Source organism: Gadus morhua, chromosome 19 (assembly GCF_902167405.1).
Source record: "Gadus morhua chromosome 19, gadMor3.0, whole genome shotgun sequence".
Taxonomy (NCBI): Eukaryota; Metazoa; Chordata; class Actinopteri; order Gadiformes; family Gadidae; genus Gadus; species Gadus morhua.
Window position 1 is genome coordinate 10,642,396 of NC_044066.1, and position 17,205 is coordinate 10,659,600.

The 17,205-nt window shown below is 46.5% G+C and overlaps 1 protein-coding gene across 2 annotated transcripts in view; it reads left to right on the plus strand.

The window, feature by feature from the left end:
- The window catches only part of pi4kaa (phosphatidylinositol 4-kinase, catalytic, alpha a), a 34,789-nt gene that overhangs the window by 7,525 nt on the left and 10,059 nt on the right, over window positions 1-17,205 (plus strand). Inside the window, exons 8-39 of one of the 2 annotated variants that reach the window (XM_030341211.1) lie at window positions 15-163; window positions 670-735; window positions 833-929; window positions 1,392-1,583; window positions 2,035-2,135; window positions 2,473-2,602; window positions 2,889-3,018; window positions 3,470-3,565; window positions 4,505-4,688; window positions 5,352-5,452; window positions 6,070-6,238; window positions 6,324-6,374; window positions 6,678-6,786; window positions 8,201-8,337; window positions 8,947-9,080; window positions 9,345-9,427; window positions 9,590-9,660; window positions 9,796-9,920; window positions 10,155-10,236; window positions 10,350-10,433; window positions 10,822-10,911; window positions 11,173-11,292; window positions 11,699-11,791; window positions 11,871-12,027; window positions 12,358-12,485; window positions 12,800-12,958; window positions 13,396-13,547; window positions 13,954-14,061; window positions 14,400-14,620; window positions 16,261-16,416; window positions 16,724-16,803; window positions 16,992-17,191. In XM_030341211.1, coding sequence (XP_030197071.1) covers window positions 15-163; window positions 670-735; window positions 833-929; window positions 1,392-1,583; window positions 2,035-2,135; window positions 2,473-2,602; window positions 2,889-3,018; window positions 3,470-3,565; window positions 4,505-4,688; window positions 5,352-5,452; window positions 6,070-6,238; window positions 6,324-6,374; window positions 6,678-6,786; window positions 8,201-8,337; window positions 8,947-9,080; window positions 9,345-9,427; window positions 9,590-9,660; window positions 9,796-9,920; window positions 10,155-10,236; window positions 10,350-10,433; window positions 10,822-10,911; window positions 11,173-11,292; window positions 11,699-11,791; window positions 11,871-12,027; window positions 12,358-12,485; window positions 12,800-12,958; window positions 13,396-13,547; window positions 13,954-14,061; window positions 14,400-14,620; window positions 16,261-16,416; window positions 16,724-16,803; window positions 16,992-17,191 — 3,955 coding nt within the window. The remainder of the gene's footprint in view (window positions 1-14; window positions 164-669; window positions 736-832; window positions 930-1,391; window positions 1,584-2,034; window positions 2,136-2,472; window positions 2,603-2,888; window positions 3,019-3,469; window positions 3,566-4,504; window positions 4,689-5,351; window positions 5,453-6,069; window positions 6,239-6,323; window positions 6,375-6,677; window positions 6,787-8,200; window positions 8,338-8,946; window positions 9,081-9,344; window positions 9,428-9,589; window positions 9,661-9,795; window positions 9,921-10,154; window positions 10,237-10,349; window positions 10,434-10,821; window positions 10,912-11,172; window positions 11,293-11,698; window positions 11,792-11,870; window positions 12,028-12,357; window positions 12,486-12,799; window positions 12,959-13,395; window positions 13,548-13,953; window positions 14,062-14,399; window positions 14,621-16,260; window positions 16,417-16,723; window positions 16,804-16,991; window positions 17,192-17,205) is intronic. The other variant, XM_030341212.1, reaches the window with a different exon arrangement.

A 17,205-nucleotide genomic window follows, 5' to 3' on the forward strand; every position in this document is an offset into this window, starting at 1 on the left:
TCGTCTTCGTTCAGGCTCCTACCTGCCAGACGGCAGTGCGGTGGACCCTGACTACTACTTCTCCACCATCAGCTCCAGCTTCTCCGTGTCCCCTCTCTTCACCGGGAGGAGCCCCGGGGACTTTGACGTCCCCCTGGACATGCTCCGGCAGCTGCTGCACATGGTGCTCACACACCACCCCTTTGAACCATGACACTGCAGATCTTAACAAGAACAATAACACTAACAATAGTAACGACGACACGACTGATACTCATCGACCGATACTCAACGGTATTAACAATAATACTACAGATAATACTACAGATAACAAAAAAAGACACTTCAACTACAAATTGAACGATAACTCCGAAATTAACGACAACACAACCGATATAAATGATAACACTAGCAATATTAGTGATAACTGAAATTAACGTAACACTACCGATATTAAATATGACACTGCCGATATCGACAAGGAAACTGCTGATATTCATTCTATATATAAGCAGTTATTAATTATTACGATCGATGTGAGGTTATTACGCTGCTGGTATAATCACCACTTCTGATATTAATTATAATATCAGATCGTTACTAATGTAACGATTTTAATGTGACCTCTTATGGTCTTAAGTCTGTCAAAATGTTTCTTTAAATTCTTTAAATTTGCCTTGTTCTGTTTAGGTTGAACTGTTCGTCTCTGAGTCATTTCTGAAAACACTGGATGGTACTCTGGCAGAAGTCTTAGAGGTATGTTTTATCTTCACATGCCAATTAAACTTCATGATCTTAAAATCGCGTTTCTGTGTTTTTAGTTCTAACGCCATTCCACTGAATGTCTTTCTAGCTGAACCCAGGTCTCCACCTGTACTACAAAACCTTCAGCGACCCCCTGTACGTGGCCATCTTTAAAATGCTGAGAGACACGCTGTACAACCTCAAAGGTACGGACACCTCCGCTGCAGTGTAGCATTACAGGAAACATGAGGTCACATTAACCGTCCCTGAGATCGGGAAGCCTTGTATCCATTATCATATCTATTTTAAGACCTATTGAACATCGATAGCGCCCTTCTCTACTTTATCACTAAGACGTTGGCATGACATGTTTTTTTACTACACAGATTTTGCTCTGCCATAATAATTTAATATGATTTATTTATGCTAAGGATCATGTTATACTGTACATTGCACAATGAACAGTTTAAAAGCTAAATTACGTATTCATTCAAAGATTTAGCATTTCTAAATTTGCGTTTAATATGTGTATAAATATTCTACTTGAATTATAAAATTTAACATATTATTATGATTATTATTATTATCATAGGAAGGAAGTATTTTGAAGTCTGTAGCTTTTAGTCGCTGAAGCCTCTCGTCCCTAACGCGCCCCCCCCCCCCTCCAGACCTGCAGACGGGCTACGTGAAGGAGGTCCATGACTTTGTGCTGGAGCAGTTCAGCAGCAGCCAGTCGGAGCTGCAGAGGATCCTGCACGACGTGGAGCACCTGCAGAGCGAGCTGAGCCCCCTGAAGCTGCGTTGCCAGGCCAACGCCGCCTGCGTGGACCTCATGGTGTGGGCTGTCACCGAGGAACAGGGTAAAGGCCCTTTAATATGGTCAACCTGGTCCCCGTTTTAAACCTGGGTAGTTAGTATGTCACACCATGCAGAGATGGGAGGTCAAATCCAATGGCCTTTTCGAGGGAAGTTTATGTTTACCAGTCAATGTGCAGACTTAGCCTTAGGCCCTGTTGCAATATGATTGTTTGTGACCATACACAATTGAGTGTGTGTCAATCAAACTAAACTTACTCGATTTTGCCAATAGAGTTGTTGAATAATGTATCCTACATGAATACAGCAGTAGGAATCCAATAAATGTATTCAGTATGTTTTATAAATATCACAGAAAAATCCAAATTATTAAGTACGAGTGGCATTTTATATCATTCTCTTTGTTTCATAATAATAATATATTTTCAAGCCTCTGCGTATTAAATATACCTTCCTCCTCCCGGCCCTTCCCCGGGTCCCCCCCCCCCCCACCAGGAGCTGAGAACTTGTGCACCAAGCTGTCGGAGAAGCTCCAGTCCAAGACGTCCAGCAAAGTCATCATCGCCCACATGCCGCTCCTCATCTGCTGTCTCCAGGTACCCCCTGCCCTGACTCCCCTCAGACCGCAGCAAGGGCTGAAGTAACAGAAACATGCTGGGTTTGGTCCCACGAGTACGCAGACTTGAGCAAGATGCTCTTTCGCCTACGCAAGGCTAAATGATAATGTATGCCACTGTATGATAGCGTAATGTACCTGAATTCACTGTAAGTCACTTTGGATAATGTGACTTCACAGGAAAAAGAAACATAGTCAGTAGTGACATGCCCATTGCCCAACACATGAGACACACGTGTATATAGGCATGTCGGTTGATTCAGGACTATGAAAGCAGAATCTGGCTCCTGTCTATGATGTTGAGTGGTTTGTTCCAGGGCCTGGGTCGTCTGTGCGAGCGGTTCCCCGTGGTGGCCCACTCGGTCACCACGTCCCTCAGGGACTTCCTCGTGGTGCCCTCTCCAGTCCTGGTCAAGCTCAACAAGTACCACAGCCAGTACGCTCCAGGTACAACACTGGACCTTCGCACGCACACAGACACACACACTGTGCACCAAATAATGAATAAAGACCTTTTATTCTGTTGATGAAACTTCAGTCTGAAATGCTCAACAATTCTTAGGTCAGTTAGGGACAACATATTGGAAAGAAGGGAGTTGGACTCCCAGCTGAGAGGTTCTGGGTTCGATCCCCAATGTCCACAGCCTAACCTGTGGGCCCCCTTGTGCAAGATGCCTGGCTCACTCCCACCTGCTCCTTAATGAACGCTGACCGTCTCTGAATCCCCCTGCAGCCGGAGCGGAGATCAAGATCCACGTGACCAACGAACACTCCCTGTCGATGCTGGGCTGCCACGCCAACAAGAGCAGCCAGGCCACCCTGTACGAGCAGCTCCGAGACATCTCCATCGACAACATCTGCAGGTGGGCACAACGTCTGTGTACACATAGACAACACTGGAGCTGGTGGGATGCCTGTTTTCTGTTATTCTGTGTATTTTCTTGTGCGCCAGTAACATGTCCTCCCTCTTCCCTACTTCTCTCTCCTCGTTTCCTCATTCTCTCTTCCCCTTTTGCAACTTTACCGCACTCATCTCCTTTCATATTCCTTTCCTTCTTGTCTCCTTTCTTCTCCTCCTTCATTTCTCTCCCCTTCTTAATTTCTCTCCTCTCTCCTCGTTTCCTCATTCGCTCCTCCCTTTACTTCTTTACTGCACTCACCTCCTTTCATATTCCTTTCACTCTTGTCTCCTCTCTTCTCCTTCTTCATTTCTCCCCTCTTCCTCTTGTCTCCTCTCTTCTCCTCCTTCATTTCTCTCCTCTTCTTCATTCCTCTCCTCTTCCTCTTGTCTCCTCCTCTTGCTCCTCTCTCAAGGTGTCTGAAGGCCGGTCTGACCATGGACAGTGTCATCGTCGAGGCCTTCCTGGCCAGCCTCTCCAACCGTCTCTACATCTACCAGGAGAACGATAAGTAAGTCAGGCTAGTGTGGCCCTCAGCCCCTTATCGCAGCGCCTGCCATGTAAGGCAATCAGCCTTGTAGCGACCCAGGTGGGGAACTGACCTTTGGTCCGATGTTACATGTGATTCAATGTCTATTCCAACCCACAGTCATGTCAACAGCGTAACTAAATCGCGTGAAATATATGAAAACTGACAACTGACAACTGAAAGTGTGTCAGGCTTCAGTTCAAGTTCAATACAATTACATTTTTTTATTATTATAAGTCAAATTCTACACGTTGGTTCCCACCCTTTGAACGGTAGTAGTGCTATTCCCCAACCAGTTACAACAAGTCAGAGATTGGTCGCTGAGATATATTTACTTTTTTTTCGTGAATTAAGTATTTAATTATTATGGTGCTCATTCCAATGAATTAATTAAAAGTGGTACTCGGATGCCAGTTAATTAATTAAAAGTGCCGCTCAGATTTCAACATTGTCAGCTCAAGGACCAACAGCATTTTATCTTTTTGTAGGAGGTAAATGACCCTTGCCTTAAAATAAGAATTTGGAATGACCATTTAATGCTGAACATCTGATCAGAAAACACACAGATCGAGGTATATAAAAGGAGACCAGAACGTCTTTCGATGCATTAAACCCAGAGCAGGAACACCAGTACGCAAACACAGAGACAAACCCCGCCATAGCGCATCACAGCGCATATATAGACATACAAGCACAAAAGACAAACATACATTAATATATACTGACAGGGCAGGGCAGTGGAAGGTGAGGAGTAGCGATTCGTCTAAAGATGCATCTTCAAACGGGCTTTGAAGACGGCAAGGCCGGTGGAGTCGCACCAACCAAACAGAAGCACAACGTACGATCCACAAACAGTGACTCCCCCAGACCTTCCTCAAGCGAGCACCCTGACCCCTCTGTCCTCCCCCCCCCCCCCCCCAGGGACGCCCACATGATCCCGGACCACACCATCCGGGCCCTGGGCCACATCGCGGTGGCCCTCAGGGACACCCCGCGGGTCATGGAGCCCATCCTGCAGATCCTGCAGCAGAAGTTCTGCCAGCCGCCCTCCCAGCTGGACGTGCTGATCGTGGACCAGCTGGGCTGCATGGTCATCACGGGCAACGTCAGTGCTCTGTGTCGCGTGTGTCCGCCTCTTATCCACGTTGTGACTAAGCCGTGGTGGGGAGCGGAAGAAGCAGTGCTTATCGCGACTCATTTCTAAACTAATCAACCGCTAATTAAATTACAATAATGACAATGTTGGCTCATTTGTACCCAGTGGACCGGGTTAGATAAATGTTGCCGATTAAAAAGCTATTTACTTTGTAATATAAGTGACTTTTAATAACGTAATGTTTGTAAATTTTATTATACACAAATTTTATTATATATAAGCGGAAAACGAACTTCCAGAGGACAACAATAGAAAGCTGTGAAAAGACCAGCCTTTTGAGTTAAGAGTATGTTGCAAATTGTCAAGAGGTCATTAATCCATCATATGGGCCATATATTATCTCATTTTTTTCAAGCAATGAGGTCATACATGGGTTTATTTAAATGTTATTGTCATGTCAATAGGCGGTATCAAGAGCTGCCATGAGTATTATGAGAGAAGTAGAAGTACTCAACTATAGATTTACTTTGTTAAGTAGCACACAATGTAATTCCAGTATCTGAGTAGAAGTCATCAACTAATTCCTAACCATAATTATTATATTTTATAGTTCTTGTAAGCCATGCATTCAATTGTATATTTAGTAACTAGTGGATCACTCTCTCTCTACAGCAATACATCTACCAGGAAGTGTGGAACCTGTTCCAGCAGATCAGTGTGAAGGCCAGTTCCATGGTCTACTCCAACAAAGACTACAAGGACCACGGATACAGGTGAGCCACCATCACTGGCTGTATCGCTGTAACGACCCTCCTCTTTTATTCAGTGTGTCCGTGGGTAAATCTTGAGAGAAGACAAATACAATCCAAATGAAATGTCCCATGTAGTCACATAACCTTACCGTATGGAATGATTAGATACGATTCACTCTATGAATCTCCGGGGAGGGAAAATAGATGAGGACACACGCGTGACGTAGACAACGCTGACAGCATGGCCTAGCGAGCTACGTCAGGCCAACATCACTCAGAGTGGGAACAGGAGTAAAGGACTGCATAGCTGTAAGAAACAACCACCGTGATCTAAGACGCACATCCTTCTTTTGACCACCCTTTCTCAGAACTAGCCACTACCTGTCCTAAACCTTTCCTATTTCCTATTAGATATTGATTATCTGATGTCCATTGGTATTGGATCAATAACGTGTTGCTGTTTTGTAAACATATTTTGCGTAAGGATTGTGGTTCAAATAAACAACAGCTAGGGACGTGTATCACAAATTGGCGCTAGCGACAAGTGCTATAGTGTCGCGCATCATACAAACTCCACTCATGGGTTGTTGTATTTGCCTGGACCCAAAACCCTCCCAACCGCTCCCTCTGGTGTGCAGACACTGCTCGCTGGCCGTGATCAACGCGCTGGCCAACATCGCGGCCAACCTGCAGGCGGAGCACATGGTGGACGAGCTGCTGGTCAACCTGCTGGAGCTGTTTGTTCAGCTGGGCCTGGAGGGCAAGAGGGCCAGCGAGAGGTCCATGGACAAGGGCCCCGTGCTGAAGGTAGCGCCACGCGGTCCTCACTCTGTATTCACCCACACGCTCGCTCGCTCAGTACTGATGGATTGACTTGTTTTGACTCCCCTAGGCATCGAGCAGCGCAGGGAACCTCGGCGTGTTGATTCCAGTTATCGCTGTGGTGAGTGGACAGTGTTGGTTCAGAGCACTGCCATTGATGCTAGCCTTCTTTGCTGTTATATCAAAGTACTAAGTTCGGGGTTCAATTCCCACTTAGGCCGTTCAGGTGGTAAGACCCCTTTGGTTAAAATCATCCACCATATGGTATATGTATCATTATATTATATAAGCACCCAATTCGAAAAACCCATAGGCCTCACCCAGGACCAATCGTTGCGGTCCAGCCGCTAATCTGAGCTGCTACCGTAGCTGTATTCCTCTGAATGGACCAACGTGTTCTCCGTGTCTTTCCCCGTGTATGTAGTTGACGAGGAGGCTGCCGCCGATCAAGGAAGCGAAGCCCCGCCTCCAGAAGCTGTTCAGGGACTTCTGGCTCTACTCCGTTGTCATGGGCTTCGCTGTGGAGGGATCAGGTAGATTATGTTGTTATGTTGTTGTACTCCCTGTGGGGTTCCTTTGCATGCAATGTTATGTTCTGTATCCATAGCTTCACAGCAGTGCCCTGTTTTGGACATGAGTCGATCAGTTTTTATTCCTGTGAATTTTTTTGATTTATTGTTATCGTTTCTTACTGCCGTAGAGGGGAGGGGTAGTGGCGTGGTACCGGAAGTTACCAGGTTTGATACCCAGGGCTGTATTTCATAGTTAATATCATCTGTATTTCATAGGTTATATGCACAGGATTATAAAGTTCATATGCTATGTATTTCATAGTTCATTTGAGTGTGTTTCATGGTTCATCAGCTCTGTATTGAACGGTTTATAAGCTCTGTATTGCATGGTTCATCAGCTCTGTATTTCATGGTTCATAAGCTCTGTGTTTCATGGTTCATCAGGTCTGTGTTTCATGGTATATAAGCTCTGTGCTTCATGGTTCCTCAGCTCTGTGCTTCATGGTTCCTCAGCTCTGTGTTTCATGGTTCATCAGCTCTGTGTTTCATGGTTCATCAGCTCTGTGTTTCATGGTTCATCAGCTCTGTGTTTCATGGTTCCTCAGCTCTGTGTTTCATGGTTCATCAGCTCTGTGTTTCATGGTTCATCAGCTCTGTGTTTCATGGTTCCTCAGCTCTGTGTTCCATGGTTCATCAGCTCTGTGTTTCATGGTTCCTCAGCTCTGTGCTTCATGGTTCATCAGCTCTGTGTTCCATGGTTCCTCAGCTCTGTGTTTCATGGTTCATCAGCTCTGTGCTTCATGGTTCATCAGCTCTGTGTTTCATGGTTCCTCAGCTCTGTGTTTCATGGTTCATCAGCTCTGTGTTTCATGGTTCCTCAGCTCTGTGTTTCATGGTTCATCAGCTCTGTGTTTCATGGTTCATCAGCTCTGTGTTTCATGGTTCATCAGCTCTGTGTTTCATGGTTCCTCAGCTCTGTGCTTCATGGTTCCTCAGCTCTGTGTTTCATGGTTCATCAGCTCTGTGTTTCATGGTTCATCAGCTCTGTGTTTCATGGTTCATCAGCTCTGTGTTCCATGGTTCATCAGCTCTGTGTTTCATGGTTCATCAGCTCTGTGTTTCATGGTTCATCAGCTCTGTGTTTCATGGTTCATCAGCTCTGTGCTTCATGGTTCCTCAGCTCTGTGTTTCATGGTTCCTCAGCTCTGTGCTTCATGGTTCATCAGCTCTGTGCTTCATGGTTCCTCAGCTCTGTGTTTCATGGTTCCTCAGCTCTGTGCTTCATGGTTCATCAGCTCTGTGTTTCATGGTTCATCAGCTCTGTGTTTCATGGTTCATCAGCTCTGTGTTTCATGGTTCATCAGCTCTGTGTTTCATGGTTCATCAGCTCTGTGTTTCATGGTTCATCAGCTCTGTGTTCCTGTGTATTTCCCAGGTCTCTGGCCAGAGGAGTGGTATGAAGGGGTGTGTGAGATCGCCACCAAGTCGCCTCTCCTCACCTTCCCCAGCGGAGAGCCTCTACGCTCTGAGCTGCAGTACAACTCGGCCCTCAAGAACGACACTGTCACTGCGGTAAGCAGAAGAAAAACACACACACACACACACACACACACACACACACACACACACACACACACACACACACACACACACACACACACACACACACACACACACACACACACACACACACACACTTAAGAAGAAGGTTGTGAAGTGTGTGCACACAGTTCAACGTGCACATACACTTAACAATAAACGCTTACACCTTGTTTCTTGTTCCTGGGACAAGGGGCTGAATCTTATGCGTGACCAAAGTTTCCAATTCTAAGTTTTTCGTTTGTTGCCATCAGTTAGTGATGGCAACAAAGTGAATTTCAAAACAGTTGAAATATAAAAAGTGTATCATCTTATAAACACTTTACTCTGCCATTAAGTCATAATTTGCCTATCATGGCGGACTGGAGTTCCTTCTGAAATGAACTGATATGCACTGAATCGAGAATCAATCTCAAATCGATCATCGTTTAAAATTAAGAATCAAAACTGAACCAAATCACAAGATCCCGAAAGATTCCCACCCCTGCCTATGAATGGGCCTTCAGCGAGCAAACAAAGCGCTCTATAACCTGTGTTGATGACCGCTGACTAACCGACTGCACGGGGGCTGTGACGTCTCAGGCGGAGCTCAACGACCTGCGCAGCACCATCATTAACCTGCTGGACCCCCCTCCCGAGGTGGTGGGGCTCATCCACAAGCTGGACTTCGCCATGTCCACCTACCTGCTGTCCGTCTACAGGCTGGAGTACATGAGGTGAGCTGGGGGGGAACACACACACACACACACACACACACACACACACACACACACACACACACACACACACACACACACACACACACACACACACACACACACACACAGTGTGGTGCTGTGCGTTGTGTTTATGGCTTGTTTAATGATGCCTGTTTGCGTTGTATCCATTGCTCCTGAGGGGGTTCATTCCCATCCACCCTTTTGCTTGTGGATCCGGGGTGGCCCTTCATGCAGGTGTACATCGTTTGTGTTTTCTCCCAGGATGCTGCGGGCTCTGGACTCGGAGCGCTTCCAGGTCATGTTCCGGTACTTTGAGGACCGGGCCATCCAGAAGGATAAATCTGGTAGGCGGTAATAATGGAGTTAAGCTACAAGGAGGAAGTTAATTCACTTTATTGGTATAGCCTTTTATCACAGTGACGCACTCAAAGGGCCACACAGGCCATATATTTCTGTTTTTTTTATTTATTTATTCATGGTTTTGTGTTGACCTGTAACCTGAACAGGGATGATGCAGTGTGTGATCGCTGTCGGGGACAAAGTGTTTGAAGTGTTCCTGCTGATGATGGCTGAAAAGGTAAGGAGAAATGAGCATCATAAGAATAACACCTACGATTTAAGGCTTTGAGGGTAACGAGAGTGTTCATCGGTCACATGGAGGATCTGAAGCGGACCTCCACCTGGATAATGTATGAGTTGTTTTCTTCTTCAGGCTAAAACCAAAGGCCACGAGGAGGAGCTGGAGCGCCACGCTCAGTTCCTATTGGTCAACTTCAACCATATCCACAAGAGGATCCGCAGGGTGGCTGACAAATACCTGTCTGGGCTCGCCGAGACGTACGACACGCTGTCATACACCACATCACTTATTTAACACGGGCCGTGCTGAAAACCTGCTCTGGGGAAATTCAATTAATCTCTCTCCCTCTCTTTCTTTGTCCTAACGGCGCCTCTTTCTACTCTCCTTGCTCTATTTATCTGTCTTTCTCTTACTTCTCCTTCCTTCCTTCCTTCCTTCCTTCCTTCCTTCCTTCCTTCCTTCCTTCCTTCCTCCCTTCCTTCCTTCCCTAGTTTCCCTCACTTGCTGTGGAGTGGGCGGGTGCTGAGGACCATGCTGGACATCCTGCAGACCCTGTCCCTGTCACTCAGCGCAGTAGGTCCCACTCATTACCCACCAGTCTTTCTTCCTCCACCTCTCAGTCTAATAACTGACCGCTAAAACCTGACATTAACGTGGACGCCCATGATGTGTTTTTCGCTCTGCAGGACATTCATAAAGATCAACCGTACTACGATATCCCAGACACACCCTACAGGATCACCGTGCCGGATACGTACGAGGCCAGAGAGGTAACTCGATCCATTTCTCGCCTAACAGAGCAAGCCGTTAACAATGCCAGGGTTCAATTCCCACCAGGGCCAACAATGCTAAGAATGTGTGTGTGTGTGTACATTATATTGTACGACGCTTTGGATAGTAGTTTCTATTCAAATGAGCGTTTTTCACCCATAGCGGCCATCTTGTTGCCATGATGAACAAATGTATTCTGCGTTCGGTTCCCTCCCCCTGCTAACGTTTAGAGCCAAGATGGCCACCTTGTGAATAAGGCCCATGGCTCATTTATTTAATTGTCAAATATACGAGAATTTCTCATTCATTGTGAAGAAGCAATGTGTAAAGACGAGATGTGTGTTTATCAGTTCAAACGTATATGCTACCTTTACGTCTGGTGTGTAGAGCATAGTGAAGGACTTTGCTGCTCGCTGTGGGGAGATCCTCAAGGAAGCTATGAAATGGGCTCCGTCCGTCACCAAGTCCCACCTGCAGGTACGCCCCCCGCGCTGATCAGAGCCGCTTCACTCTCAGCTGGAACAGGCTCCATGTCTGCTCCGGTCCAAACATTTAATACAAATGCATGAACTAATGTTCCTATAACTAGGATTTTGGGAATTTGTTGTGTTACGGTGACTTACCTGGGTATGGATGCCACAATTAACCCTGCAAACTATTGGGTTTAAAGTTGGGGCTTAAACCCTATGCCTTTTGGTTATTTTCTTTTGTAACCGATGGATCTTTTCTTCTTTTTAGGAGTATCTGAACAAGCACCAGAACTGGGTGTCGGGTCTGTCCCAGCACACAGGCCTCGCTATGGCCACAGAGAGCATTCTGCACTTTGCTGGCTACAACAGACAGAGCACAACACTGGGGGTGCGTAATAACTAGAATTAAAATAATCTAAGATAACCTTTATTTATTTACCGTATGTATTCAGTAGTGTCACACAAATATATATAATTGATTAGTTTAGCAGAAGATCATACAATGTTCAACAATAGGAACTAGGGCAGTAGGGAAACCAAAGAAGATCTTGGTCTACTGAAATTCCACCTCCTCTTTCGACCTATCAATTGGTTGAAGAATCAACAAACAAGGAGAATTTGATCGGACCAGCACAAAACAACCGACCAGAAGGTGTCTGTCCTAATTAGAACTGCAGGATCCTGAGAATATAGCCCTGTGGGACACCGGAATGTTATTCTCTATTCATTATGCATTATTTACCTGTGCCATTACTCTGATACCTGGTCCTTTATTGCTCCCCTCGTTCATATAGACTACCCAGCTCACCGAAAGACCCACCTGTGTGAAGAAGGACTACTCTAACTTCATGGCCTCTCTGAACCTCAGAAACAGATACGCGGGAGAGGTAAGTAATAACCAAGTACTAAAGGCATGCATCATGCTGATCCCGCTTCTCTCACTCTGTGTTCCCTTGTTCCCCGCAGGTCTCTGGGATGATCCACTTCTCCCAGGTGGTGCGGGGTCATTCGGACCTCAGCCGGCTGATGGTGAAGCTGATGGGGGAGGCGCTGGACAGCGGGCAGCCTGAAGCCTTCACAGAGGCCATGTTCAAACTCGCTGCCTTGCTCATCACCACCCAAGGTTTTCCGTCCATTTTTTTACCTCCCGATAATTTGGTTAGGTTTTTTTGTTAAATAGATTTGTACGTCATCATTGGTCCTCTCCAGCTCAACTGCTATAGCGTGGTACTGTACTGCTTGTGTGAAGGGTTCAATTCCCACCGGGTCAACCCTCGCTCAAGTGCACACACCCACGACGGTGAAGGACCCTCACAATTAAAACAAACGTAAATGTATTCACAGTGACACGCAGTGTTTTGTACCGAAATGCAAACAATGCATGTTCAACGTAGATTCATGTTGTGGTGATCCTTTCTTGTTGGGTGTTGTGTTGTGGGCGCCGTTCCCCCAGACTTTGACCCCCAGCTCCTGCACCACCTCTGCTGGTCGCCCATCAGGATGTTCACCGAGCACGGCATGGAGACGGCCATCGCCTGCTGGGAGTGGCTGCTGGCAGCGCGCACCGGCATCGAAGTTCCCGTAGGGATACCATCTTTTAGAGTTTTTCCTGACCCCCCTCTGTATTTTAAAGGGTGATCTATCCATCTTGCGTCGTCGCTGACACCCCTTTGTGATGTCACAAGTGTATTGATTTTGAAATGGCTTATAAAAACCATCACACCTTGTGGTAAAAAGAAGCTGTCCTCTAGAGTAACAAGTACAATTTTAGAGTCTATATTGATCGTTTTGGCACTTAGAAATCGTTGTAACATCATATCATGAGGTCACTGCCCGATTCCTGTATTCCTCATATTGTCCATCCCCCCACTCTCTGTCTGTGTGTTGCTGTGTAGTTCATGCGTGAGATGGCGGGGGCGTGGCAGATGACGGTGGAGCTGAAGATGGGGTTGTTCTCAGACGCCAAGGTGGAGGCAGACCCCCTGGCTGCCTCTGAGGAGAGCCAGCCTGTCCCCTGCCCCCCTGATGTCACTCCACACCACATCTGGATTGAGGTAACCTCCCACCGAGTGAATGTGTGGGTCTTGGTGATCATTGCAGCGAGACACATTCTGCTGTATTCCAATGGTCATTCCTCAGCCTTTACACTCACTCCTCGCTCCCTGAATCTCCAGATGTACTCCTCCTTGATTGTCGTTTGTTCCCATTAACCCAATATGTAGTAAGCTAAGAAGCATAAAGCAGCCATCGAAGTGGCTTCGGACAGAGGATAGAATCACTTCCTGCACATGAAGCAGGTTGTCCGAAGGTTGCAATTGGTTGAGATCTTCGGCCGTCGTCATCGTCGTTAATGACCTACACGAAGCAGCTCAGCTCATCCACTTAGTGTTTACCTCATCAAGGGCGTAGTGAACGAGCGATGGCGGGAGGGCGTAGGAAACGCAACACGGCCTCAGTAGACGAGGTGCCTCACACTCCTTCTCCTTCGTAGTTCCTAGTGCAGCGGTTTGAGATAGCAAAGTACTCGAGTGCGGATCAGGTGGAGATCTTCGGCAGTCTTCTCCAGCGCTCGCTCTCTCTCAACGTGGGCGGGAACAAGAGCAGCCTGAACCGCCACGTGGCCGCCATCGGATCCCGCTTCAGGTACACACACCTATCCATGCATACAAACACACATAGATTCACACGCACGCACACAGAGTTGGTTTCCTTGTTTTAGTCAATATTTTGACTTTTGTGCGTTTATGATAATTTCTTTTTTCAGCTTGTATAGTTTATGTATGAGGTGACGTTTGGGGCAGGATATTGTAGTTCAAAGAGTCATAGCCTACATTTTGCAGCCTTGAGCAAGATGTCCTCACCCACAACTCCTGTGGGTTAAGAGTTCAGTGCCATCACCTTGGACAAAGGGGTCTGCTAAATTATTAATAATTAGTAATTGTATAGTAATAGTAAAAGTAATTGTATGCTTTTACCATTTTTCAAAATTATAATTATTTTTTTATTAAAATCTTAACTTTTTCTCTGTAATAACTGTAATATCCCACAGGCTGCTAACCCTGGGACTGGCTCTGCTCCACTCGGACGTGGTCACCAACACCACAATCAGGAACGTGCTCCGTGAGAAGATCTACTCCACAGCGTTTGATTACTTCAGGTATAGACACCTATAACTAAACACACACATGGATTGTTTTTCTGGAACACTGACGTATTCTTCCCTCAGAAATTGCGTTATTATTATTAACTTTAACATACAGTAGGCTCCACAGAATATTCATTGAATAGTTAATCTGTTTACAGTAAGGAACGAGCCCGATCACAATATCGGAACAATCAATTTTAGTAATTGCTAATCCCTTTTAGACCTCTCAACAAAGTCAGTTTTCTGAATCATTCTCTTACAAACGTCATTAATTGAACTTTTGTCCAATCACACAATTTCCGTTCCATACTGACCCTTGGCCTTGCCCCCCCCCCCCCCCCCCCCCCCAGCGTGGCCCCTAAGTTCCCCACCCAGGGGGACAAGCACCTGCGGGAGGACATCAGCATCATGACGCGCTTCTACGCCAGCATCCTCTCGGACAAGAAGTACCTGGCCGCGTGCCACCTGGTGCCCCCCGGTGAGCTCTGCACCACGCCCGCGCAGAGCAGCCTCTCTGCCGGGATATTCGGATCGCTAATCGTGTCCAGCACCTCTCCGATTTCCCTCCTAAGTAAGCTTACCGCGGTAAAGACCGGCTGCCACTCGCCTGCTGCAAGGGCATGATGGTGTTTTATTTTTTCTTCATATTTTTCATCATTTTTTATATTTTTTCATCATTTTTTTATTTTTTTCATTTTTGCTGCCGCCAACTCAAATTCTCCGCCGTTATCCTCACTGGCCTCGTTTTTTTTATTGTTCGGATTTGACTTTTTTGATGTGCATATTTTATTTTTCTCAACTCGCTTTTGCTGTCTGGTTCTCTCCTATCTCCCTTCACTTTCATTCTGTCTCTTCTCCAGAGGGTTTTATTATAATATTGCATTTTCTTTCCTATGTGTGCTCCTCCAAAGGGCTTTACACAAAGCAAATAAAGTAAAACAAGCACTTGAAACTGAAGATCAGACCAGTCAGAGCAGTACACTAGACAGTAAATCAACAGATGAAACATTGCATATGTCACAAATTAAATACAATTATAAGGAAAATAATTTAAACTATAAAACATTTGGTGCTAAGAGATCAGGATCCAAATTGAAGGCATCAGTTTGACTTTTGACTCTCTCTCTCTCTCTCTCTCTCTCTCTCTCTCTCTCTCTCTCTCTCTCTCTCTCTCTCTCTCTCTCTCTCTCTCTCTCTCTCTCTCTCTCTCTGTTGCTCTCTATCTCTGTTGCTCTCTCTATCTCACTCTCGCTCTACCCTCCCCCGGCCATGAGGATAAGCATGAATTTGTCACCGCGCTACATGTATGGTCATCATCGCGTCTGCACGCTTCCCCCCGCTCTCACCTCCCCCTTGCCTGCCCCAAAGAAGAGGACAACGAAGGCGAAGGCAGAGGAAGATGTTCCAGACACTACTGATGGATCTACTTTCGCTGATGATGAAGATGATCCAACGACAAGCAACCTCCTCTCCATTCTCATTACACAACTCCCTGTTCGAGGTAGAAGAGTCCCTCGGACCACAGATACCAGATGAACTTCATCCACAAGCCTTCTCTTGTGAAGGTCTACTATCAGCCAGTAGTACCTTACCTTTGTATCTGTGGTTCAGGATTGACTCTACGTCTCCAACCCACGTTCCCGGTGTCACATTGAGCCATCCTTTAAAACTGCATGACAGTCAAAAGAAAAAGAAGCAAAAAAAAGCCTGACTCATGGATGCAACTCATTGAGCTCTCAGTAATCTTCCCCTTCACCCGATCATCAAACACCCATCAATGTGCATCATTTTTACCATGTGATCTGTTGCATGTTTGTATCTGTGTCTGTGTTTGGTTTTACTTACATGTGGGATTCACTGGTGTTGGCTAGATACACATAGGGTAGAAGATATTATATTCTTTCAAACAATCTGCTACTAAAACTGCTTACTTTATTTAGTATGTGTTTGACACCATTCTAACACGATTATATGCAACACTTTATAATGCTTATAGGGCACTATTGATGGATATGTAGGAATATGAGACACGAACGGTACCTCTTAGGAACGGCAGTTCCTTATATGCAAATTTTCAGTGCTAATTCAAATTCAGAATACTTCATCACTGCTTAACTAGAAAATTAAGTCTATGAGACAAAGAGTAGGCCTTTCAGTTTGTCCTCCCGGCCCGCTCTTAATCGCTGTGTGTGTGTGTGTGCGTGCGTCCAGACAACCAGGACCCGTCCATGAACAGCCTATCGGTGATGAACGCCCCGGACCTCCGGAGCAACGCGGACTCCAGCGCCCGCTCCCAGGCGAGCGGCCAGGGCTGGATCAACTCCTACCCTCTGTCCAGCGGCATGTCCACCGCCTCCAAGAAGTCTGGTACGCTAGCACGTGTTAACGTTTGAGGTGATCGTCATTTGGTTATTGGGCAGAGGGTTTTATACAAAGTGACCTGCATGTCAGGCTGAGAAAACAGTCAATGGAGTCACTGCAAAAATATTCCAATAAAAAAAGTGCTGCACAAACTATAGGGGACTGAGTGTAGAGCCTTGTGGGACACCATGTTGTTATTCTCCCTTCGATATGCCGTCCTTGCTCCAAACGGCTTTCTCCGTACACCAAAATACATTTGAAGATACTATTTGTATTCAGATCTTGTTTCAACCCCTCCGGCTTCCTCTCTTAGGCATGTCCAAGAAGAGCAACCGAGGGACCCAGCTGCACAAGTACTACATGAAGCGCAGGACGCTGCTGCTCGCCCTGCTGGTGAGCGTCCAGAATCACACCCACTTTCCCTTGCTTCCACCAGAAACCAAACCTCTCATGAGAATATGTTCCAATCTCAGATAAACGGTATACCTGATGCATGTGTGCGTCTTTTTCTCCTTCTCTATCGATCATCGTCTCCCCCCTCCGTCTCCCCCCTCTGTCTCCCTCACCTCCCACCCCCTCAGGCCAGTGAGATCGAGCGGCTGACCACATGGTACAACCCGCTGTCCACCCAGGAGCTGGCCATCTCCACGGAGCAGTCCCTGGAGACCAGCATTGCCAACTGGAGGTCCAAGTACATCAGCCTGACGGAGAAGCAGTGGAAGGACAACGTCAACCTGGCCTGGGGCATCGCGCCCTACCTGGCCATGCAGCTGCCCCCCAGGTAGACCCTCGCTG